The sequence below is a fragment of the Rosa chinensis genome, chromosome 2 (genome assembly GCF_002994745.2).
Source record: "Rosa chinensis cultivar Old Blush chromosome 2, RchiOBHm-V2, whole genome shotgun sequence".
In the NCBI taxonomy this organism is placed as follows: Eukaryota; Viridiplantae; Streptophyta; class Magnoliopsida; order Rosales; family Rosaceae; genus Rosa; species Rosa chinensis.
This window is the reverse complement of record NC_037089.1, coordinates 73934881-73958145: the sequence shown is the minus strand read 5'-3', so window position 1 is coordinate 73958145 and position 23265 is coordinate 73934881. Positions and strand designations below refer to the sequence as shown.

Genomic DNA, 23265 nt, shown 5'->3' with positions numbered 1-23265 from the left:
AAGCATCGACATCCGTGTGTCTTTTTAGAATTAAGCAATGATTAGGCCAAAATCAATCCAATGATTTGATTAATAGGAGGACTTTGTATGCGATTCAGATCGATCATATGAAAAACAAATAAGACTTGACAGCATGAAGCATGGTGTGGGAGCTAGAAAAACACTGCAGTGAGAGAATTGGAGGATTGTTGGATTTGGGGTTTCTGAAAAATTGGTTTGAATGAGGGTTTGGAAAATGGTTGAAAGCTATACTTATGCTTGAAGGCTTGTTTAGGTGTTTCTAAGTTTTCTGGGTTTTGCTCCATGACAATTCCATTTCCAAGGAATGGCGTAGCCAGACACAAGATTAGACTAACTTTTTCATTACATATCAGCTTCTTGACCGTTCAACTATTAGGTCTATATCAATAGATCACTTCTGAAAATTTTTAGCCAAATTGATAATCGTGAAGGCATTCACAACTGTGATTTACAATTATAAATATAAATGGTTCTGATTGGACAGATTTAGTTCGTCTATTGATTTAATTTAATTCGATACCTTAACGGTCATCAATTTATCTGAAAATTTGCATGAATGATTTATTCATAGAGTTCTAAGAATTGAACAGTCGAAATATAGAAATGTGATCAAAAAATGAATCCCACAAAAGATCTCTTAAAATGATTGGGGAAAAAAAATTCCCTTTAGTGAAAGGGGAGAGCCCTATATATATAAATATATATTTACTTCAACAACCAAATATAGCACTTACTAATTCTCACTTTACATGATATATTCTAAATATAAGAGCTACGCCAGAACCGTGGGCCCCTAATTAAAACTAGGTAGATTATTTCAATCACCCTAGCACTAGTTCAATTTTATTCTAAAAAATAAAATAATGAGTGTGAATTGTAAATTTAAGGGTGTAAAATATATATATATATATATATATATATATTCAATGATATTAATTTTTATTTTCACTATAAGTCTGTGTCAAAAAAAAATATCAGGTTTCTATAAATCTACGCCACAATCTCTTGTTTGCTTGGGGCCATAATCTCTTTTCAAATTGTTCGACTCTCATCTTATTGGGCTTCTGGTTGGTCACCTTAATTAAGTCTCTCCCTCCCAATATTTGACTCATGAACAGAATTACTAAAACATGTGCAGTGAGTAACCCTCTAGCTAGAAACCTTCTCTCATATAAAATGTGAGGGCATATAGGGTATGCAAGTTGTCTAATTTTGAGCATGCCAATAAAAGCAAAGCATCCCTAGCCCTAGGCCTAATTAAGTGTTGCGCAAGCATGCCTATATTTGGAAATGTAACTTCAATGTTCTTATAAATTCCAGAAAGTTAAATGCAGACCATTTACATTTTACCCCAGCAAAGCAATGGCAATGATCAGGAGGAGTACTGCTGCTGGTTTCTGGGTAAGCACGGCCGTCGTCATTATTCTGTTTGCCGTTTGGGTTGAAGAAGTAGAGGGATGGACAGACCTTGGGCCCTGTGGACGTAGAACAAGAGGTGGCATGAATGATCCAACCTGCTTCTGGGGGAAGTCCGGCAAGGGCAGCCGAAAGATTGTGAAGAAGCTTGCAGTGTTTGGAAGAACTGAAGTCAGTGTCGATCCAGAAGTCGACGAGAAGCCGGATGGGCCTGCCGACGAATTAGATGATGAGAACATAAATAATAATGTGGTCATAGTTGGACACTGACCGAGGCAATGGGGTTAGCTAGCTGATGCTTTTATATTTTTTGCACTTGATCAGTACTATTTTTTTTAGATACTGGCACATATCTATTAATTAATTTTTGGGGCCGTGACCACTTACTCAATTTCAGTTTCAAAATTGTCTACTTACAACACTAAGAATTTTTTAATCTCATTTACCCAATTCAGTGTTAAATGACAATTTCAACCTTCAATTAATTAGAAAATTACAGGTTCACTCTCTCTCTCCTCTATCTCTCTCTGCAGCTGCTGACCGATCTCTCTCTCTCTCTCATCTCTTTTTGGCGAGGAACATCCCCATCGATTTTGCCTGCGCAGGTTCGGATCCTGATGGCGATAGAGATAGCGGCAACACGATGAGGCTTAGGTACATGTGCTTTTCGCAAATACACTTGGAAGCATTTGTGATAGAGAGAACAAAAAAAAATTGTGTACAATGGAAAACGTATTTGTAATCTAAAAAGATAAAGTAAAACAATTTAGCTACTTTTTCCGATGATTGCCGGATATATTTTAGAGCAATGAGATTCTTGAATTAGGAAGAGTATAATCAAATTATCTTTAAAAAATATATATAACAATATTACACGCATTTATAGTACAATTACCACTCAAAACTTATACGATTATCTATTTTACTCCTAATTAATCTTATTTAATTATCTTAACAAATATTTTGTATTGGTTTTTACGTAGGGTGGTCCTGGGTTTTTACGAATAAGTTAGGGCGGACTTTGGTCCATACCCCTAACATTGTCTTGGTTACTTTAGTTACTGACTTACTGGAGCTTCATCCTAAGATAGCTGCATTTAGGTTGCTCTCGGGTAGCCTTGCATGGCTCAATATTGGTGTCGCCTGCGAGGGTGGGTCACGTTTTGTAATTACCTACATTCTTGATTATTAATGGCTTGACATGCATCCCTTCCTTCGAGGAAAAAAAATCTTAGAAATCAATTTAAAAAATTTCTTTAAAAAAAAAAAAATTATGAACGACACTGTAACTCCCCACACCGCCTTTGATGTTGATGTTGATGTCAATGAAATTTGAACCTGTGACTTCCACGGTGTTCGTTAGGTTAGATAACAAACAAGGCACGGCTCACCAACAAAAAACTTATAAGTTATTCAAGTAGTAGAATATCACATATAATAAGATATGTATGAAAAATATACAAAATACTTGTTTGAGAGTATAGTCTCGATCACCTGAAGAAAACCAAAAAGAAAAGAGAAAAGGCAAAAATAAAAGAGATTAAACAATGTTGTGCATTCCTTAGAAAGACCTTCACCCAAAGCATCAAAATTATCTCATTTACCCTAGCAATAGATTTTTATTTCCACTTACCATGTTTAAAGTGAAATGACAGATTTGTCATTGACTTAATTAATTAATTACATGTGCCCTCTCTCTCTTTCTCCCCCCACTTTCTCACCAAACACTCTGAAGCTGAAATACTCGTCCATGGCAGAAGACGGTGGCGGCAGCTGCGGCGGCGACGTTTTGGGTTTTGAAGTCGGACAGATCACTCGAGTTCAGGTTTCGAAAGGTTGTGGCGTGTGCTTCTGAGTCGGAGAGTGTGAGCCCCGAGAAAAATTTAAGGAATTAAGATGAGATTAAATTTTTATTTTTGGATAAGTGATAACGACACTCGGGGAATTTTTTCGGAAAGTTTTACGGATTGAAGTGAATTTTCAATTTGTTGACTCTAGTGTAACGTACGCGTCACGACAAGTTCGTGATGTTTTTACGGACACCTAAGCTATTTGTGATGAATTTTGGAAGTTGAGAAATAAAGAAATTAATTTAACAAATGGAAAATGAGTCAGTGCAATATGAGCCATTGATTGTAGCCACCGACTGATCTGGAGCGTCCACTCTAATTGAATTTTGGGCTAAATAGCCGGCTCAACTTGCGAACAACCCAGAACTCTCGAGACGTCAACCTATTTGTTAAGCCCAAGCCTGGGACGGAACCCCTCTTCCAATTCCGGCCACCTATGATCGACGGATCACCGGTGTTAGGACCATCTCGACGTTGTGACTAAGCCTATAGCTGAGGTTTCCACCGACGAGCTCCGACGAAGCCGATTTGAAACAGAGAAGTTTCTGCGGTTTTCTTGGAGCTTTCCGGCGACTATGGTGGCCGATGACGACATGCAAGGTAAGGAAATTAGTGTACTTGTTGAGCTCTATTCGTTGGTGTAACTGAATTCCAGTTTCGATAAGATTTGGAAAAGTTAGTATTTGGGTTACACGGCCACCGCATTGTTCACTCTGAGTGACGGCGGCTCCGGTTTCCGTTGACTCATCTTGAGCCTATTTGGTTACGTGTTGATGGTTAATGTGTTAAAATCACAGGATTGGAGTTTTGGATGCAAAGCATGTTGATCATCGTCCAGGCTCTGGGAAGATAGAGTTACTGTTGCCTTCGTTTCATTGTTCCAACCAATATCAACTTGATAGAATTTGGATGCAGAAACGCAAGCAAGTATGCACAACCAAGGTAAATTCCATGTCTTAAAAATGAGTGTGGTGTGGTTGTTAATTGTCTTGAATTAATGGATTTGGAATCTGAGTATATAATGGTTGAGTGGGTATTGTTAACGTGATTGAGATTTGGAAAGGAAGTTGTTGGTTTGGAGGAAATTGTCGTTATCAATGGATAATGATCTGGGAAAGTCGAAACCTTGTGTACTATTTGTTTTAGAATACAAGGTTAACCAATTGAAGTTGGTTATAGGAAACAATATATTTTTCCTTAGTTGAATTTATTAGTGGGTGTCCATAGTAGTTAAAATGAATTGCATGCTTACTGTTGGTATTGGTGGGTTGCAATTGGTTCATTTACTTTGAAATTGATTAAGCTTATCAGTGGTGCATTAAGAGCTTGGAGAATTTTCAACAATATCATCCGGAAGCTACTAGGAAAAAGAAAAGGCCTATGACCAAATGGCAATGTCCACCTCGTGGGAGACTGAAGATAAATATTGATGGGGCTTTTAGAGCTGATTGTGGGATTGGAGGAATTGGGGTGGCGGTCAGAGATGAATTGGGCACGGGTATTGCCGCTATTGCAAGGCCTTTTCTGCATGCACACTCAGCCATTAATATGGAAGCTGAGGCGTGCAGAGCTGGTCTTCTTCTTGGTATTCACCAAGGTTGGACATAAATTGACATTGAGAGCGATTCTACCCTTCTGATTGCTGCACTCAATTCTGAGGAGGATAATTTCTCGGAGGTAAGTCGGGTTTTAGATGATTGCAAAGACTATTTCTCTGCTTTTCAATCAATTAGAATCCAATATATTTTCCGTGAAGCAAATGGGGTTGCACATAGGCTTGCCCACCTTGCTAGTGTTTCTGGCTTAGATGATCTTTGGTTAGATGAGACTTATGCTATTATTCAGGATGTACTCTACGAGGATTATTGTAATTGTTCTTCTGTAGCACAGGGTTCAGGTTTTATGTCCCCCCCCCCCACCCCCCCGGGTTGCAAAATTCTACTATTAATATAATAAATGGAACCGGGCGTTGGGCTGAGCCTCCCAGCTAGGCTAGGTTCCAATCCCCTTTCAAAAAAAAAAAAAACTTATCAGTGGACTAACGCACCAGATTGTGATTCTAGAATATGTTGGTTTCCAATTAAACTTGTTTACCATTCATGATGGGTATTGGATACAAGTTTCTAAGTATATACCCACACCCATAGTGAATTTGATTATGATTTCTCCACTGTGGTGGAATCGGTGAATAGTTGGGTATTATAGTTGCCAAGAAAATGGTCAAGGTGATATAGTTGGTGTCCATAGTAATTCAAGTGTGATTACTATGCGCTATGAATTTTGGTTGGAATTTTCAATCAAAGAGTTGTAGAAAAATGATTGGGTGTACTTAGCAAAAAAAAAATATGGATTATGACTTGTGAGTAAAGTATCGTCATTCGGAAATAGTAGTTGGATTTGCTGGGATCTATTGTGTTATTTAATTTTGGATTTTAGTAACACTCGAAAATATTGTCGGATTTAGGGACTCCAGTTACCCAGATTATGAAAAGTGGTGGTGTTGGCCTAGGAAAGCAAATGGAGTCAAAGCTGCAATATTCCAGGTAAGGGATTCTTGACTTGCCTTAGTTAGTGGTTTTCTGTTTTATAATGTGTATGTATGAGTCATTTTATTTTAAGTTGAAAGATACTTTAGTGCACCTAACTATGCTAGCAAATGAGTATGTTGTGATGGCTTGAGAGTGAAGGGTGGCACTGACTTCCTAGGTTTCTATCCCCTTAACCTTCGGAGGGCTAGTTACGCCGGTCGTTCGGGTATTCCGATCGTAATGACGGACTCGGTACGTGTGTGTAGCTAGGTAGCAGATGCTCTCGCTAAGCTTACCTGGTGATTTCTTGATATGAGGTAAGGTTGTGTAGTTGGTCTATGGGACCAGCCATCAGGTTTGTCTTTCGGATCTTGGTGCACTAGGGTTATATTTTATACAGAAAAGTTTTCTTATAAATGATTTTCACTACTTGTCGGCACCTATGTTTAAGTTAGTTTTCAAACCTAGCTGGGTAGAGTCTTAATGAGGAGCAAGGACGAAAACTCACTCCTACAATAGTTTGTGGATGCAGGTACTCTGTGCGGAGACGGGACAGCTGGACGAACACTGAGCTTGGCCTGGTCACTTGATTCCTTAAATTGTGTCATTGTCGGAGTTTGTTCCGCGGGACATGTTTTCTGATTTTCCCTAGTTTTGCATAACTCATTTAAAGAGTTCTGAATTGTGCATGAATTGTATCTCTTCTGAAATCTTGGACTTCCGACTATGAACCGGACCAATAGTCATGTATTGCTATTTCCGATTTTGAATGACTGGTGCTTGTTTTATTAGAACTTTCAACATTTAAAAAAGGGTTTTCACCTCATTTGAAGTAAAAGCTTCAGCTACCTAAAATTTGGTAATCCAATTACCAAAATATCCAAATTTTATTTCTTTTGCCTTGTGGCTTTTAGGATCTAAGTTAAGAATATCTTAGCTTGGGTTTTACGAGTTCGCGGCACTGTAATAACTTCGATTTGATAAGGTGCAAATCGGGGCATTACAGAGAGGAACGAGAGTAATGCTGGAGAGGCAGCCGGAGTCTAGGTCGGGTTTGAGACCGAGTTTGTATCTGTCGCCACCTGGGTCATCTATCTAGATTGTAATCTCCCATCGTCAATCCCCAAGATCCGCTTCTTGAGATTTTCGCCCACGTCAAGGTTCTAGACTCCACTCTCGGCCTCCGACGCTGACCGTGCCGTCGCAAGGGCTATGCTCATGCCCAGCCGGATTCCGGTCACCACTATCGCTCTGAAGGGAGAAGATACTGTTAAATTGCACTGTTAATTGCTATTTTTGTTCTGGTATCAATCTACAGTGGGTTAATTATACTGTTAAATTGTTCTTGTTATGGTATCAATCTCCGGCAGTCTACTGGGTTTGTTGGTCTCACGGCCCAGAAGGGAGAAAGAGGTGTGGGTGCCCAGAGCATTTTCTGGGCGCCCAAATCATTTTTTTTTTTCTTTCAAAATGGGGGCAGAATCTCAAAAGGAAATAAAAAAAAATTTATCGATGGCAATAGAGGTCTATTGGAGAGCAATAAATGTTTTGAATTGATGTAATCTTATCATTTTTTTCCTTAATCAAAGTTTTATTTGTCTAATTTTAGGGAGATTAGTTCTCATTCCGACTACCGAAATGTCTATTTGGGGAGGGGGGGGGGCAATACAGGTCTATTGAGGGGGCAATAAACCTCTCCGGCCCCATATGAGATCTCCAACAATCACTTTGGGGACTTCCGGAAAGGTTTCATAAACCTCAATTGCGCCCCCCCCCCCCAATATTAGGGGCAACACAGATCTATTTAGGGGCAAAGACCTTTTTGGCGACCTATGAGATCTCCGGCAACCTCTTTAGGGACCTCCGGCGAGGTTTTCAGAGAAGTCCGGTGACCGAAATCTTGTTGCTGGTGACGAGACTCTGGCGAAGTCTCCTATGGCTTCTCTCTTTTTCATTTCCCCTCTCTAACAAAGGGATGAGGGTAAAATAATCTTAAAAAAAATTATTGGAGTCTTTATGGGTAAGAGAAAATTAAAAAAGCTTAATGAGGTAAATGGAAAAAAAAATTCCCTAGAATTAGGATAAATAGACAAAAACCCTTAAATTAAAGGATCTTCAAGTCACACATTTATAATTAACTAGAATTAATAATTTTTGTTGTTATGTCACCGCTTTGTTAAAGCAAATAGAGTAGCCGATTGTGCACTCTTTGCTAATTGATGCTTGTTAGAATACATAGATTTAGTGAATACATAGATTTGCTAAGAAATACTCTTGGAATATTTAATGCTTATTCTCTTAATACTCTTGATATAGGGTTCAGGCTCTACGTCTTCCCATATATTCTGCAATTTCATTAATTAAGGCTTAGCCGCACGGCCGCACCGGCTCCCTTTCACAAACGATGGGAATCGATATCAGATAATTTATTTTTTGTTTGGATATGAATGATTGACTAACAAGAATTAAATACACGTCATCCACGATGCCAATACCCATGTTGTGGTGTGGTCAATGTCCCAACTATATTAGGCTATTAGCTCGATCGCCTCACTTATCCACTGTTCCAGTCAAAGAGAGAGCTAGGCGCTAGCAACGTACGTACCCAGAACTGATAGCAGATCGCCAGATCCTAATTCCATGGCAAATTCTAAGCTGCAAGCGCTGTGGAACCACCCCGCCGGCCCAAAAACTAGTTCGTTTTTCTCTACCTTTATAGTTGTTATTTCCATTTTCCAATCGTTTTCCATGATTCGATCACTGTAAATATTTTCACTATGTTTGTGTTGGGTATTTGGTTCTTTATTGCTCTATATGATGAATTCCTACATGAGCTTCAGCATGTATGAATTATTCAAATTACACAAAGATCCAGATTTTTTTTTTTTTTTTTTTTCATATAGGGAAGGGTTGTCAAATCTTCTCTATTGCTCTATATGTTATGACAAAAAGCTAGTTTTTATTTTATTTTTTTATTTTTCATTTTATCAAGCTGCATATATCATATATGTATGGGGGGGGGGGGGGGATGCTACTGTAAATCTGATTTCTTTTGCTCTGGACAGTTCATTTCTGGGCTCCAACTTTCAAATGGGGAATAACCATTGCAAATATTCTCGACTCCTCTAAACCACCTGAGCAAGTTTCCTATGCTCAACAAGCAGGTCAACACTCCCTTAATTATTTTCTACCATACTGAAACAGCGCTGCAGAACCTGAATATGTTTAACTGAGCTAGATCAACAGGTTTTCCTTTTTCCTTCAGGACATATAGTTGGCGATCAATCTATAGCTGAAAGGAAAAAGGGAACCTGTCGATTCAAAGTTTGAATATGGTTTCAGAAATGAATGCCAAGATTATTTGTTTGAGGTCTTTGTCTCTCTTGTCCATTTGTTAGATTCTCAACTCTCAAGCTCGACTTTATGGTCACACTGATAGAAAATTGTTGTTAGTTACAGCGATTATGGGCAGTGGACTTATATGGACAAGATGGGGCACAGTAATTACCCCAGTAATTGATTCTAAACCTTGCAATAATTTTTTATATTAGCTAATTAATTTGTAGTATAATATTAGCAAATTGTAGTTAGTTAATTAAATTTGTCTATAATTTTGCAGAAGAACTGGAATCTAGTCAGCGTCAATTTTGGGATGGCTGTCACTTCCATGTTTCAACTTGCACGTAAAACTCAGTAAGTACTTGATAACAAAATCAACTTGTCAATTAAATATTTTGTTTCCCTTGCTTCAAAATGTAATTAGTAATTACAATATTGATCAAATTAATTAATTAGTAATTCTCATATTTCAGGCATGACTACTTATCTTCCAATGACCAACAAGGCGAACAAGCTGCTTCAGAGAGCATTGAAGACCAATAATATCAATTTACCTTTACTTATTATATGCTGTAACCTGCACCTCTAGCAATTGGGAATCGAATAGAACATGATTGGTGTTTATTTAGATTTACCAAAACATCTGAGAAAACCTTAATTAGCATAATATATAGATGTATAATGTATGTATGCAAAGCTGTCCAAAATAATTTAGCACACCAATTAAAGCAAATCATTCCTAGCCCTGATTAATTTTGTGCAATGCCTGCTTGCTATTTCTGGACAAGATCAAATAGCAATTCAAGCTTATAAATTCCAGATCGAAAGCAGGTAATTCATAAGATAAAATGACTACAGCTTCCAAAACAACGACAAAGAGAATCAGTACTGCTACTGTTTTCTGGGTAGCCGTTGTCGTGGTGATTCTGTTGTCGATTGTGGTTGAAGAAGTAGAGGCGGGGCGGCCGGACCTCCGTCTGAAGAGTGCAGATGATGACGACGATGATGATGATGATAACTATGAGATTAATAGCAAACACTACATTAACAATAAGGTTAATACCTTTATTAAACGAGGACGTCTGTTACGAGAAGTAGCAAACCCATATAACAGGGGGTTATAGCAGAGCCACACCATGCAGGCAGGGACACAGAAATCACCTTTAGAAATTAATCAATTCGACCATTTAGCATAATAACCCATATCAAAATGCTGCCTAATAGGAGGTGCAGTTTGAACATATATATATTTGTATATCTATTTTTCCCTTTCATCTTGGATTTTGTTTTATAATCCTCGATCGGTGTTGCTGCAAACATCATGTACTTATATACGTTTTTTTACCCACTAATGACGCTACTTTACTCCATCATCATCAATATATACAATACAGTTCATTTTTTTTTTTTTACAACTTTTCTATGGCTTTAGAGTTTTTAAAAAAAAAGTGATTTTCACAATATAATAGACGTTTATAGTGAATCAACAAAGTAGCACCGAAAATTTAACGTAGCAATTTCAATGCTAAGACAACAAAAAATCATTTAATATGATTTGGACGGCACAAGCGGAGTTTTTTTTTTTTTTTAAAACAAAATTAATATTCATTAAAAAGTCAGCAAAAAAATATAATGTTCACTGTTTGACGTAATGCGACAGATTGTTGAGACTGGTGGCGATCTGGGGTGGAGAAAAGAGAAAAGGATTATTGGTGGATGATCGAAATGTGAATTTTAGTAATAGAAAAAGATGATCAGAAATTAAATAACTCAAAAAATCGACAAAAAGAAAAGGACCCTGATTCTACAACCTTCTACATCTACGCCAGCACAGACGTAACACACACAGTTTCTGTTAATTTTAGAAATTACTCCCCAATTATAACACTAACGTACGCCGACTCTTATCCTGCGCTCCCATGCGTATATAAGCAAATTGACCTCCACAAGTCTTCCACTTTGGAAATCATAAACCTTTGAGCTGATATTTTTAGGACAAATCCAATTCTCTCAGAATATCCGCTATTCACAATCTTGGACACAGTCCGATCAAAATCTGAGTAAGTCCTCCGAATTCCCGATCTGGGTTTCTTTCAATTCCATCATCTCCGGCTTAATTAGTTTTGGAAGTATTGATTTGATCATTCATAGTTTCTTAGTACTTTGAGCTGATTTTCATTGAAATTTCATCTGGTTTTGGCCCCAAGTGCTTCTGGGTGATGTTAATTTCTGTTCAAAGTTTTAAAGAATCCATCTTGGTTTCTTTATAATCTCACCCTCTGTTTTTGGTTCTTGAATCTTTGGTGGTAGGAATGGAAAGACTTGATTTTGGTTCTTTGGGTTTTTGTTTTTGACACACTTTATGTGTGATCGTGTTACTTGATTCGACTCGTATGAGTAGATATAATTCGAAAGTTTAAGCATGTAATTTAGGGTTTATTGGTAGCTCTGCATGGTCCAACACAAGTTTTCTCACCCCTTGTGTTGCAGGACAACATGAGAAGTGTACACAACGTTGAAGTAATATGGAGAGGAAACAAGATTACTGTAGAGATCGATCCTGATGCAACTCTCAAGGAGCTCGGGCAGGAGCTGCAAAGATTGACTAATGTCAAAGCAGATACAATGAGGTTAATTGTGCCACAGTTGCCCAACAAAACCTCGAGATTGCTGTCTCCTTTCTCCGATGAGCATGAGCGCCTGAGTTTACAAGAAACTTCTATCCTTGAGGTATCATATGCGGTTGTTATTGTTCAAATATATGAGTTTGTATCTCCCTGATAAATAAAGAATTGTCTACGTATTGATACTGCTTGTATAGTTTGGTTATTTTACTTTGTCTATAAGACTCGTTGGTGTGCAATCCTTGAGTTAATTTTTCTTATATTGGCAATGTCTTCTGTTTAACTTTGCTTATGCAAATTTCATTTCTGTTCAAAACAAAGGTCTAATCTATTGACTAAGACAACATATATGCTTAAGCAACTTTCTAATATTTATGCAACTCTCACTGACGAAGTACGTGTGTAAATGTGATGAGGCAATAAAGAGTGGCTTTAACTTGCTATAGATTAAATTCCTGTAAGTGAATTTCCAATATTGTTGCTTGATAAAATTGTTTCATTTTTTTGTTTTCAGGGCAAGTCCATTCGAATGATGGGAGCATTTGAGAATGAGGTCAACGAAGTTCTACAAAACGCAAAGGCAAACTTAAGGATAGCAGGATTTGATGAAGAGGAAAAGAGACTGAGGCAGAGAATGTCTGATAGGCCTCATACTTCCCTGAAACTTCCACAAGGACCTTATATCTTTAGTGATTTCCGCACACTTCAACTTCCAGGAATTGAGGTGTTCATCTTTTCTTACTCAAAAATTATATATACAAAGCAATTTGGGAAGATGTTGCTATTATTAATCTTAGGTGTGAGGCCACCAAGAAAGAATTTTCCATCTAATTTGTTGAATAGAAAATTCACCTAGGAAGGCACACATCCAACCTATTTACTGTTGAGAAAGTTACTGAGTAGTACGACATCCAGTAATGAGCTATATAGACACAAGGTATGGTGCATATAAACTGGACACAAGGTATGAGCTATATAGACACAAAAATATAGCTCAATCTGCGGCAGCAATGGCATCTTTGACTCATACAGTCATATGTTATGCTGGTGGTGCTTTTAGTCTTGACCATTAACAGGTTATTGTTAGTCTGGAAGATAGAGCACCTATTTATTAGGTGGAGAAGTATGCAAATAATTTCCAAAAGGAATGTTTGCTTTCAGATCTTGATGATCATGTTTTTGGGGTCTAGAGAGAGATAATTTCATCCACTATCAAATATACACCATGTTTGTCGGACAAAACATTGCATTTTTCTAAAGTATGCATGGATTGTATTAGCCTTTCTTTTTTCATCTGTACTAATAATTTATGATTACTTGTCTGCAGTTGAACCCTCCAGCATCCGAGGCCCTGAAAATAATGCACATGCTTGCTGCAGATCCTGGAATTGTTGCTATCATGAACAAGGTATCGTTGACTACATATTCATATATTATACTTGTAATAAACAGTATATCAAGTATGCTGTGTATAGTTTTGATAATTGAATTCCCTAGTATATTTTGCTAGGGCCACCGCTGATATTTTATCTTCTCTTTGTTCTTTTTAAAAGCATTGCTGGCATGTGGGAATCATGACTGAGATGGCCCCGGTCGGTTATGTTGGCATAAGTCCCAAATGCCTTCTCGGCTTCAACAAGGTAATAGCACTCTAAGCATCAGAATGGAAATATCAGCACTACATTTTTTTTACTCTCCATTTCATTTTTGACTCTTGTTTGTTGTTACAGAATAAGGGAGAGGAGATATCTCTGCGTCTTCGAACTGATGACCTTAAGGGTTTCCGGAAGTATGCAAGTATCAAGAAAACTCTTCTGCATGAGCTTGTAAGCTATATATTTATGAAATTTCCAGCTTGTCCATATATTTTGTATGGATAAAAGTTATCTTTAGCGGTACAGAGGTTTGTGTGGATTTTGCATGGTTTCGTGATAATTGATATTGTGCTGTTGTCTTGGGGACCTCATACTGTTCTTATATTCATTTCAGGCTCACATGATATACTCTGAACATGATGCAACCTTTTATGCTTTTGATAAACAGGTAAGATGTTGTGCGTGCATTGTTCTTTTGACTGTGTGTTGGGTTTTCCATTATTGTTATGCATTTCAATGGACTTTATTTTTATATCGTATTATTTCTGGATAGTTGAATCAAGAAGCTGAGAGTTTAGATTGGACGAGATCAAGAGGTCACACACTAAGCGGAGCTAGGTATACAGAGCATTATGAAAATTCCTATGTTGGAGAGAGAGGTAATTCTTCTCACAAGCTTGGAGGAAATAAGCCTGATCAACTGGCCAGTGCCCGAGCATCTTCAGTTGCTGCTGCTTATCATAGACTGGCAACTGCTTCTGATGATAGCATCTCCGAGGTACATGAACAGTCACATCTTGATGGTTTTGCGTTCCATGTGCATGAAAAAGACAAGCATAAGAACTTTTCAGGTAAAAGGGACTTGGAGATTGAAAGTTCTTACAAAGTTCAAGGGCAAAATGATCTGGAGCCTGACCCTGATGACTGTTTTGGCAATGAGAACAAGTTTGAGCCCAGTCTTGATGATTCTCAAGGAACTGATGAATCTTGCTCAAAATCTACAGGAAGCAGGAAAAATGTGGAACCTGATCCTGATAATCTCGAATCTTGTTTGAAGTGTGATATCATAGCTGAACCTGAACCCTTACACCCTCAGGAGATGGAGATTTTGGAAAGCAGGTTTCAACCAAGGAATAATGTAGACGAACCTGATCCTGATGATTGTGATGTAAAGCGGGATGATTTGGGATCTAATTCAAATGGAAATATCACAAGACCTGGCAAGGATGAGTCTTTAGTTACTGAAACTACAAAATATGAAGCGAATTTGAGGAAGGCTTATGAAGAACCCGATCCTGATGCCTCTATGTCAAATGGCATTATTCAGCCAGTATCTAGATCTAATGATAATTTGGTGCTTCCAAATGAAATATCCAGTATGCAGATCGATGAACCAGATCCAGATGATCAAGAAATTCAAATAATTCAAGACCCTGTTTCAGTTGCTTGTAAACGTATGCAGAAGACCATTGAGATGTTGCAAGCTGAGGTTAATCCCACACAAGCTACCACAGTCCTCCAAACTCTATTTAAGATAATAAGGTACAATAACTTAATTTTGAGCATTGATTCATTCCTTGTCTTCATGAACACACAAAAACTATCAGGACTGTACATAACTGTAACTATATAACAACCGGCATGGGATATAGGGCGACTCTTATTTTCAATTCTTTCTCCGAGGAAACTTAAAACTCAAAAAGCCCACAAAAGAAAATAGAAATGCATTGATAGGTCATCTGTAGTTGTACATTCTGCAATGAGTTGTTGATCACAGCTTATTTTATCTTTGGGCAGGAATGTTCTTGAACACCCAGGTGAATCGAAATACAGAAGACTGCGCAAGGTACAAACATCTGTCTCCTAAATTCTTTCATCGAGTTTAACTTTGAACATTGGAATTTCCTCGTAAATGTTTCTCCAAATTCTGATTATTGATGCATGGCAGGCTAATCCCATGATTCAAAAGAATGTCACAAACTACAAAGGTCTGCAACTTCTTTTACATTGGAATTTCATATTTTCTAAGAATGTTTTCATTGTTGAAGCAATTGCGTTTACCTGTTTTCTTTTCCCCTTCACTTGTGATTGCAGCTGCCATGGAATTTCTGTTTCTGATTGGCTTCAATGAAAATGTTGTGGATGAAATTGGACGACCAGAAACTTATCTAGTGTTGACGCGGGATGATCCGGCCTTACTGTGGCTTGCCAAGTCTTCCCTGGAGACATGTATTACTGTTTAGTCCAGGATATTTCAATCTTCAGTGCCTTAAGACTTGACAAAAGTTAGTCTACCATCTGCAATCTCCCTTGTATTGTGCTTCATGTACTGCTTACACATTGAACGTGTGGCATTGTAACATGTTTGTTTATGTAGAACATTTATCTGTAATAGAACATGTTGGGTGAATATATTGTAAACAATAGTGGCTGATATAGATTCAGGGCACGTTTACTTGGAATGAGAGGGAATGATTACGGGGTAAAAATATTCCTTTGTTTGCTAACTCATGAAGGAATCGGAATAATTCCGGATAAAAGAATTTTTGCGCATACTAACACATGAAGGAATCGGAATAGATATAGGTTTCATCTCTTTATCAGGAATCGATTCCTGAATACTAAGGAATTTAATTACTAAGGGGGGAGATGAGTTTAGGAATCAATTATCCGGAATCAATACTGATTCATTTTGTCTCCGATTCATGATTATTTTCCATTCTAATTAAGTAAACGTGCCGTCAGAGTTTCAAACGTTGATCACTGAGTGTTATAGTTTCTACTTTCTCGTTACCAATTCTCAATGAGCAAGTTACGTGATCCACAAATACACACACACACACATCTTATCCAGAGTGAGGCCTCACTCTGAAATTAACGTGAGATTTGAGTTTAGAGTCACTTTTCCGTCTCATATCCACATATCGATTGTTCAGTTTTTAGGTACTAATGTATAGATCATTTCTGCAAAATTTCAACCAAATTGATGACCTTTAAGACATTGATAACTACCTTAAAACTAATACAATTCAGGGTGGACAGATTCAATTCGTTTATTAGTTTAAGTGAGTTCATCAATTTCAGTCTCACTCTGGATATATATATGTGTGTGTGTGTGTGTGTGGGGATCACATTATCAACGAATATTCATCTCTGCAAATGGATTTGGGCGGCGAATTTGTTATCCCTATAAAAAGAGGCGTCAGCATTTATTTTTGCCGATGAATTTTTCGTGGCCATATCTGAAGGTCAATTCTTCACATTATCAAACAGTGAGAATTGTCGGAGTTAGCATCCCAGACCCTGTTCAGAATCAAAAATAGCATCTTAAATTATTCCCAGATGGATGATTTACACTCTGGAACACACACCATAAACCAGCTAAATCTTGCCATGCTTCAAAAGAATACTCATTGTGATACAGTAGATTTAGGTGAACTTGTGAAGCTTGCACACTTTAAAGTTCAAACACATGACTTCCAGATACATTCACTGTTTTGCGGTCACCTTATCTTTCATTACAAAGGAAGGACGCTGGGAGAGGTAACAGAGTGGAACCAAAATGTAGTCTGATCGAGGGGAAGATGAGATTGGGCCAAGTCTGCATTTCCCAAAAACACTCTTCAATTCGGTAGATGAAGTAGATTAAAGTATGTAATTGAACTTTGTATAGGTCATGCATCGATTGAAAAAAAATTGTTAACTGAAACATGAGAAGAGAAAAAACCCATCATACTATTACCGCCCTGTCAAATATTGTGAACTAAAGATTCATTGAAAGTCAAGAAAATATGAGCAGTCACTCCCACTTTACATCCAAATATAAAAAAAACTCATTGGAGTCAGCACTTAACTTCCTTCCATCCAACAGTTGATCCGCAAAGGGTGTAGCAACAGCAATCTCAAGTACTATCCATAGAAATATCAGTAGCATTTGGATTTGGAGGACTGGCAGTAAAAGGGCTTCCTGAGATATTACTTTGAGTCTGGCCAGCTCCAAATGTAAACTCCTGTGGAGGGATATCTGAGGTGGGTCTAGCAAAAATGGAGGGAGCGCTCACATTGTTGAATGCAGGGATAGGAACTCCATCACTAGCTTTGGGGAAACCAAAGCCAAATGAAGGTGCAGCTACTGGCGGGAAGGCCGCCAACGTTTGGTTGGTACTGTCAATTGACCCAAAGATCTTCTCCTCATACTCCTGTAGTTGCCGATAAACAGCTACATCCACAAACACAAATGAAAGTAAGCTGTATGATTATTCCAAACAGCAAATGAAATCTACTCTAAGATTAAAGGCTTTCAGCATAAATCATTGATAGGTCTTTGATTTTTCAAACACTGCAAAGGTGGGAAGAGAAATAGGATAGGAATGGAAAGAGCTATTGTTTATGTCAGGATAGAACAAGGATTTTAACTCTTAAAATTTGCCAACCAAAACGACAATAAACAAAAGTAGTATACATCCTGAGAAAGTTCACGTCCCATCTAGATGCAACATGTAGAAGCAAGATGCATTCCCAATTTCCACATCCAACCAAATCAAATCACAGTCGGCAATATCAGTATTTATCTTTCTCAATACACTCAAACTAGTTTCTAAAATATGATTGGCTTTGCCTATTAATAATTCCCAACTCAAATTCTATTATAGTTCCAAAAACTAAATTTATTGTTCAATTGAATGCCCCATTCAATAAATGTTGAAACTTGAAACATATCTTCCATAAAAGCTGTGCATACCTTCAGTTAATTCAACAGCTGGTCTTCGTTCTTTGACCCACTGATAAGCCTGTGCTAGTCTCCATCCTCTCGATTTCATCAAATAAGCTATTACGATGGCTGGGGATCTGTCAGAAAGAACCATGTTAGATCTCATAAAACAAACAAGAAAGATCTTCTATGACTGCAAGAGCTCTACAGGTCATGTGCGTCTGGATCAGTGCATACTGAGGGAATAGTAAATAGATACATGATGTCAGTAATTCACCTATTTTTTCCTGACATGCAGTGCACTAAAACACGAGCTTTATCCCTTTCACATTTCTCTGCAACATAAAGCACAGTTTTTTTAAGTAATGCTATGTAAAGAGGAACTACTAATTAGCCTAACATTATCCAAGCTAGAATGTAATTCTGAAGTCTAACAAAGAAGCCATTTACTAGTGAGAATTAAAATGATGTTTGGATTTGTTGCTGTAATTAATTGCTGCAAACAGACTTCAATTGATGCTTGTGCAACGAAAACCAAAAGGTCAGTAACTGTACATCACGGACTGATTGTATGTTCTTGTATTGATTTAGTCAACTACTGCTTAATCAACATTTAAAAAGGTTTCTTTCAACAAATTATCAGAAGGGAAGGGGTTCATCAAAAAAGTCTCATTATGCCAATTCTCTTTCTGCGCAGGTTATGAGAGGAAAGGGAGATTGGGATACTGACAAGTAACCTTAAACTGTTTTGCATTGCAAAGAAGATGAACCCAGCGGATTGAAACAGAATGTGACAGTAGAATTCATAAAGTTGGTCAAATAAAATAAGAAATCAAATAAGGTGTCAATCAGGTGTATAGTACATATCTTTTCATAGTAGCAATCATGTAAGGATTCAATCAGTGCGTACTAAATGAAAGAACCATTCGATGAAATTCAGTATTTACTTAAATCAGGGAAAATGACTTAAATGCTTTGATTAATCTTATTCATGAAGCTTGTATCTGTCTACAAGCTTGTTCTGATACAAACCTAAGAACGAGTAAAGTTGCAAATGCACTCAGATAGATAGATAAACGGTAATTTCAGATGCATACATGTCAGTACAGGAAGTAAAGATTGGTCCTCACTACTAACTGTAAGAAACTTCCTTAATGACACTTTTGCAAAAGAGCCCCAAATCCTTCAACTGAAAGATATCAACTGTCAATTTCCCATGACTGAAATATTTTTGACATATAATTCGAATTTTACGATCAGTATTATTGAAATATGCTTATGAGCAGAAATATAATAAACTAACAACCAGCATCAAAACCATCACAAGTAGTAGAATACTTTTAAGCCTTTGACCAACATATATGAATCCATCGTGCAGAAAAAAAAAGGTATACGAATCCATCGTGCAAAGAAAAAGGTCTTCTCAAACAAGAAATTGAAGTAAAGAGAATACACACCTAAAAATTGGTTTGCATCCTCAAATTGCAAAGTTTTGTCATCTTGAAGGTAATGGTAGGTGAAAGAGTTCTTGTAAAGATTTTGACAAGTAGGTACCGTCTGCAAAAGGAGAAAGACAGAATTGTTAAACCTTCAATTATTGGAGACTAAATCAAACCAGTAAATTGAAATGGCAGTTCCCACATTCACAATCACATGGATAGCCCCAAATACACCTTCTATGTCTTTTCGCACTCTTAAGTGCTCACAGATCCTTGAAGTTGAAAAAACTACTGAGTAAAGCAGAAAGCTAAACATCCAGGATCACCTTTACCCTCCTTGTCCTTGATCAAAGCTACTATTTACTTGTTTAATCCGATAACTGTGCTAGCTTTCAATCTCCATGCATTCAATTTATCAGAACATAGTTACTATTGAATTCCCTATTGTTTTCATATACAAAAGCACACCCTCATCCTACAAGTTCCCTGAAAAGCTCCGATCAAAATCGACATAATGTGCATTAAGCAGGCAACAATCCAACAAATTCGATACAAAAAAAAAAAAAACCGAAAACTCAATCTTTAAACCTAGCTAAATTCCGAGCAAAAGGGCTCACGTTGAGAACACGAGAGATTCCCTGAGTCTTGAGAAGCTCGGAGCGAGAGGCGTTGTCGTAGCTGCCCAAGTAGAGAAACTCCGGCAGGATCTCGGACGGAAAGGCGCTAACTTGGATCGCCGTTTTCTCGGAAACAGCCGGAACACGGTGGCCGCAGATGCCGCAGACCTCTCCCTCCTCGTATTTGTGATAGTGGCCACAAACCCCACATGGATTCTCCCTCTCCCTCTTCCTCATAATCCCTAAAAACACCCAGATGAGAAAAACGCCTCTAAATCACAAAACAACAAAGACCCAGATCAACAAACACAAAAACAGATGCGGGTTCGGAGAATCGAAGCTGGTCTCGGAGATTGTGCCCCCACCCCCACCTCTACTCCTCGGGCGTTGCAAGGAAGCTTCTTTTTGGGTTCTGGCTGTTATCGGATTTATATAAAGGCTTCGGCTTTGGCCTCTGGGGGACTGTGAGCTAAAGACGGTGGCGAGAAACAGAGAAAGGTAGAGCCACGAGAGATCAGAACGCAGCGCGTGTTTGTTTTTATAATAATAAATATATGCCCTTCTCTAAGAAGACTTGGATATGTGAGCTCTCTCTGTATGGCTTTTGGTTCTTGGTGCTGTTGTTGAGAACCGTGTGATTCTGTTTCAATCTTTACTTATGTACGGTGGTGATGATCATCATCCACAATGGTGGGCCATCATAGGGGGCCTAACCCTACCCATTAGTACCCAATGATGGTGTTCCTTAGGACCACTGCTCTTTGCCCTGGCGCCTATGTTAATTTGAGCAATGGTGTGGTGCCACGTGGCTTCTAGGATGCCAACTTCTGGTTTAGTCAATTTCTTTTGGTTTGATCTTGACTTGGGATAAAACGATGACTTGACAGATTTTCTCAATTTAGTAAACTTGATGGATAAATATTAAATAATTACGGCTTTAGCAAAAAGGAAGTGATTTATTTGATGGTTATTTGGCTATACACTTTTCTATGTCACATTTTAGTGAAAAACTAATTTAGAAGTACAAGTAAGAACACGTTTAGCACAAAATATTTATTAAAAAAAAAAAATCACTACAATTCACAAATTTTACGTAAAATTGAAATGTCCAACACTCTTGCATGCTTTATGTAAAATTGAAATGTCTAGTAGTTTGATGTGAATGGTTGTCTTAATGCATACAAGATCATTGGTTCATCAACTTAAGTCAATAACTTTGTCACGCTCCACTTCCCATATTCAATGAACCACTTTCACTATCTATACTAAAGCCCGCCATCAGGCACGGAACAAGGAATAAAATTTAAGGTCGGCTACATTTAGAGGGGTGTATTGTATATGGAATTAGTGGAACTTTTAAAGAAATCTATGGAATTGAAAAGTCTGGGTGTATTCAATATAAACTTTTAACAGTCCATGAAAGTCTTGAGGTATTCAATTAGGATTGTAAAAGACTTCATGAATTCCACCCAAATCTAGGGGTATTCAATTAGGACTTTTAAAAATGAATAAAAGTACAGAGGTATTCAAAATATCATTCATACTTATGGAATTAGAAAATCATGGATAATCATGGACTTTGTAGTGTTAACTATTCATACCAAACTCCAATAATTTTCCAGCCTCCAGACCAAAGATTTCAAAAAGTCTATCAAAGTTTCCTCTTCAAAAAAAAAAAAGGTCTATCAAAGTTCTTCTCTCTACGCACGAAGAAGTTTGTTCTTAATCATCTCTCTTTCTTAATTTTTATCTTTTCTCTAATCTTTTATGATATCAACTTTTTTTGATACCCAACATGTTCATTGTATAGTTGTTGAATGTGCTTTTTTTGTTTTGTTTTTTTTTTTCAATTGTGATACTACGAACTCTGATAGCAATAAAAATGATTTATAAAACCCTAAAACTCAAATATTGTGGTCTAACCCTCAGACCTTGAACCATACTCAATTTTATCTTATTAATTAATTAATTATTCTCATTAATTTGAATTTATATTATGGTTCAAAAAAAGTTGAACAATTGAATTTCAATTGATTGATTATAGATCAAGATTGACCAATATTGCTACAATATAATAATATATGTTAATCGACGAAAACAAAATTGATGAGAATAACTAACCATAAACATCAAGTGATATATATTGTATATTTAGGTTGTTGGGAGATTAGGAATGAGAACAAACTCGCTAGACAGACTAACAATCATTTATTTGAGTCAATTTCTATTAGAAAATACTGGAGCATTGAAGAGACAACAAGTTATTATTTTGTTTTGTGTTTGGACTGCATTTGTTTTTTTTTTTTTTTTTTTTTTTTTATATTTTGTATATCCTAGGAAATCTGTAGAAGTCATTCATAATAAAGTATATAGATTTTCAAGAATCAATAAAAGTCTGTTGCTAAAATCAATGGTTTTAAGAAATACATAACAGTCTATCAACTTTTTAAAGAGTCTGTGGACTTTTCAAAAAGTCTATCATTTAAAAAAAGCCTGCACAAATCCAAATACAATACACCCCCCTTACTTTAGAGAAATTTTATTCATACATTGCAAAATACTGAATACACATCCATTTTTTCATACACCCGACATAAGAATTTATGAGTATATTAAATTACCAAAAGAGACATTTATATGAAAAATAAAGAAAGATAGTTGGAATATATCATCCCGCTTTAAAGTTTTCTTATCACGTACATAAATGACGTGAATGAAGATGCACACTTAAAACCAGTCAGAAACAGTTAATGAGACTGATTGATGAACATCCATAGTTCCAAAAAAAAATCGGCAACAGCGTTATGGATTATGATATCGGTGTTCTCAACCCTCAATTGAGGTATGACTTCTCCATCTTTGACTGAACTTTAGCTACAAATTTTAGGTTTTGAATTTCAATTGTTGTTTGATAGTATTGAAACTTGTTTGATAAACAAGGTCCCAGATTCTCCATATATCGGTTTTATAGGGTGTATGACGATATCGTATCACGTCCTTATAATTTAATCTCTACTCTATAATTGTTATATTCACACTTTTGAAGGTTCCAACACATCTCTGTCTGTTGGCATCTTATTTGAAATGCATACAATGATTCTAGGAATGACTAATAAGCTGACATT

General features: G+C 37.1%; 3 protein-coding genes and 1 long non-coding RNA gene across 11 annotated transcripts; 3 read left to right on the top strand and 1 right to left on the bottom strand.

Moving 5' to 3' along the window:
* Positions 1 to 3668: 3668 nt before the first annotated feature.
* On the top strand, positions 3669 to 6642 carry LOC112190764. 6 transcript variants are annotated; one of them, XR_005805758.1, is made up of 5 exons: positions 3669 to 3887; positions 4085 to 4964; positions 5752 to 5830; positions 5994 to 6067; positions 6335 to 6642. It is a non-coding gene; the product is annotated as an uncharacterized LOC112190764 (long non-coding RNA). The 6 variants fall into 6 exon arrangements; XR_005805755.1 differs by having other exon boundaries at positions 5994 to 6132; XR_005805757.1 differs by lacking the exon at positions 5994 to 6067 and having other exon boundaries at positions 5761 to 5830.
* A 1695-nt stretch (positions 6643 to 8337) lies between these two features.
* On the top strand, positions 8338 to 9887 carry LOC112188776 (mitochondrial pyruvate carrier 3). Of its 2 annotated transcripts, none has more exons than XM_024327985.2 (5): positions 8338 to 8510; positions 8881 to 8979; positions 9275 to 9327; positions 9435 to 9508; positions 9628 to 9887. In XM_024327985.2, the coding sequence occupies exons 1-5, from the start codon at positions 8456 to 8458 to the stop codon at positions 9695 to 9697; spliced, it is 351 nt and encodes a 116-aa protein (XP_024183753.1). In that variant the 5' UTR covers positions 8338 to 8455; the 3' UTR covers positions 9698 to 9887. The 2 variants fall into 2 exon arrangements, with proteins under 2 accessions (XP_024183753.1, XP_040369754.1); XM_040513820.1 differs by having other exon boundaries at positions 8372 to 8510; positions 9214 to 9327.
* Positions 9888 to 11055: 1168 nt separating this feature from the next.
* Positions 11056 to 15835, top strand: LOC112187008. Of its 2 annotated transcripts, XM_024325613.1 has the most exons (12): positions 11056 to 11214; positions 11645 to 11884; positions 12293 to 12502; positions 13106 to 13186; positions 13332 to 13418; positions 13509 to 13604; positions 13768 to 13821; positions 13927 to 14224; positions 14378 to 14915; positions 15171 to 15219; positions 15322 to 15361; positions 15468 to 15835. In XM_024325613.1, exons 2-12 carry the CDS (start codon positions 11651 to 11653, stop codon positions 15614 to 15616), a joined length of 1836 nt encoding a protein of 611 aa, XP_024181381.1. In that variant the 5' UTR covers positions 11056 to 11214; positions 11645 to 11650; the 3' UTR covers positions 15617 to 15835. The 2 variants fall into 2 exon arrangements, with proteins under 2 accessions (XP_024181381.1, XP_024181380.1); XM_024325612.1 differs by having other exon boundaries at positions 13927 to 14915.
* Positions 15836 to 17087: 1252 nt separating this feature from the next.
* LOC112187623 (protein-tyrosine-phosphatase IBR5) lies at positions 17088 to 20700 on the bottom strand. The gene is made up of 6 exons (XM_024326498.2): positions 20512 to 20700; positions 20141 to 20382; positions 19542 to 19641; positions 18362 to 18419; positions 18115 to 18221; positions 17088 to 17592 (listed from the first exon to the last, which is right to left on the bottom strand). The coding sequence occupies exons 2-6, from the start codon at positions 20375 to 20377 to the stop codon at positions 17276 to 17278; spliced, it is 819 nt and encodes a 272-aa protein (XP_024182266.1). The 5' UTR covers positions 20378 to 20382; positions 20512 to 20700; the 3' UTR covers positions 17088 to 17275.
* Positions 20701 to 23265: the final 2565 nt, after the last annotated feature.

Bases quoted from the DNA above. Each gene is read 5' to 3' on its own strand.
- LOC112188776 (XM_024327985.2), top strand. From the start codon at position 8,456: ATGGCAAATTCTAAGCTGCAAGCGCTGTGGAACCACCCCGCCGGCCCA. The intron at 8,511-8,880 runs GTTCGTTTTTCT...TGCTCTGGACAG, and splicing joins CCCCGCCGGCCCAAAAACTA to TTCATTTCTGGGCTCCAACT. The intron at 9,509-9,627 runs GTAAGTACTTGA...CTCATATTTCAG, and splicing joins CAACTTGCACGTAAAACTCA to GCATGACTACTTATCTTCCA.
- LOC112187008 (XM_024325612.1), top strand. From the start codon at position 11,651: ATGAGAAGTGTACACAACGTTGAAGTAATATGGAGAGGAAACAAGATT. The intron at 13,605-13,767 runs GTAAGCTATATA...TATTCATTTCAG, and splicing joins AAACTCTTCTGCATGAGCTT to GCTCACATGATATACTCTGA. The intron at 15,362-15,467 runs GTCTGCAACTTC...TTGTGATTGCAG, and splicing joins GAATGTCACAAACTACAAAG to CTGCCATGGAATTTCTGTTT.
- LOC112187623 (XM_024326498.2), bottom strand. From the start codon at position 20,377: ATGAGGAAGAGGGAGAGGGAGAATCCATGTGGGGTTTGTGGCCACTAT. The intron at 19,642-20,140 runs GTGAGCCCTTTT...CTCCTTTTGCAG, and splicing joins GAATCTCTCGTGTTCTCAAC to ACGGTACCTACTTGTCAAAA. The intron at 17,593-18,114 runs GTATGCACAGCT...TTGTGGATGTAG, and splicing joins AGCTGTTGAATTAACTGAAG to CTGTTTATCGGCAACTACAG.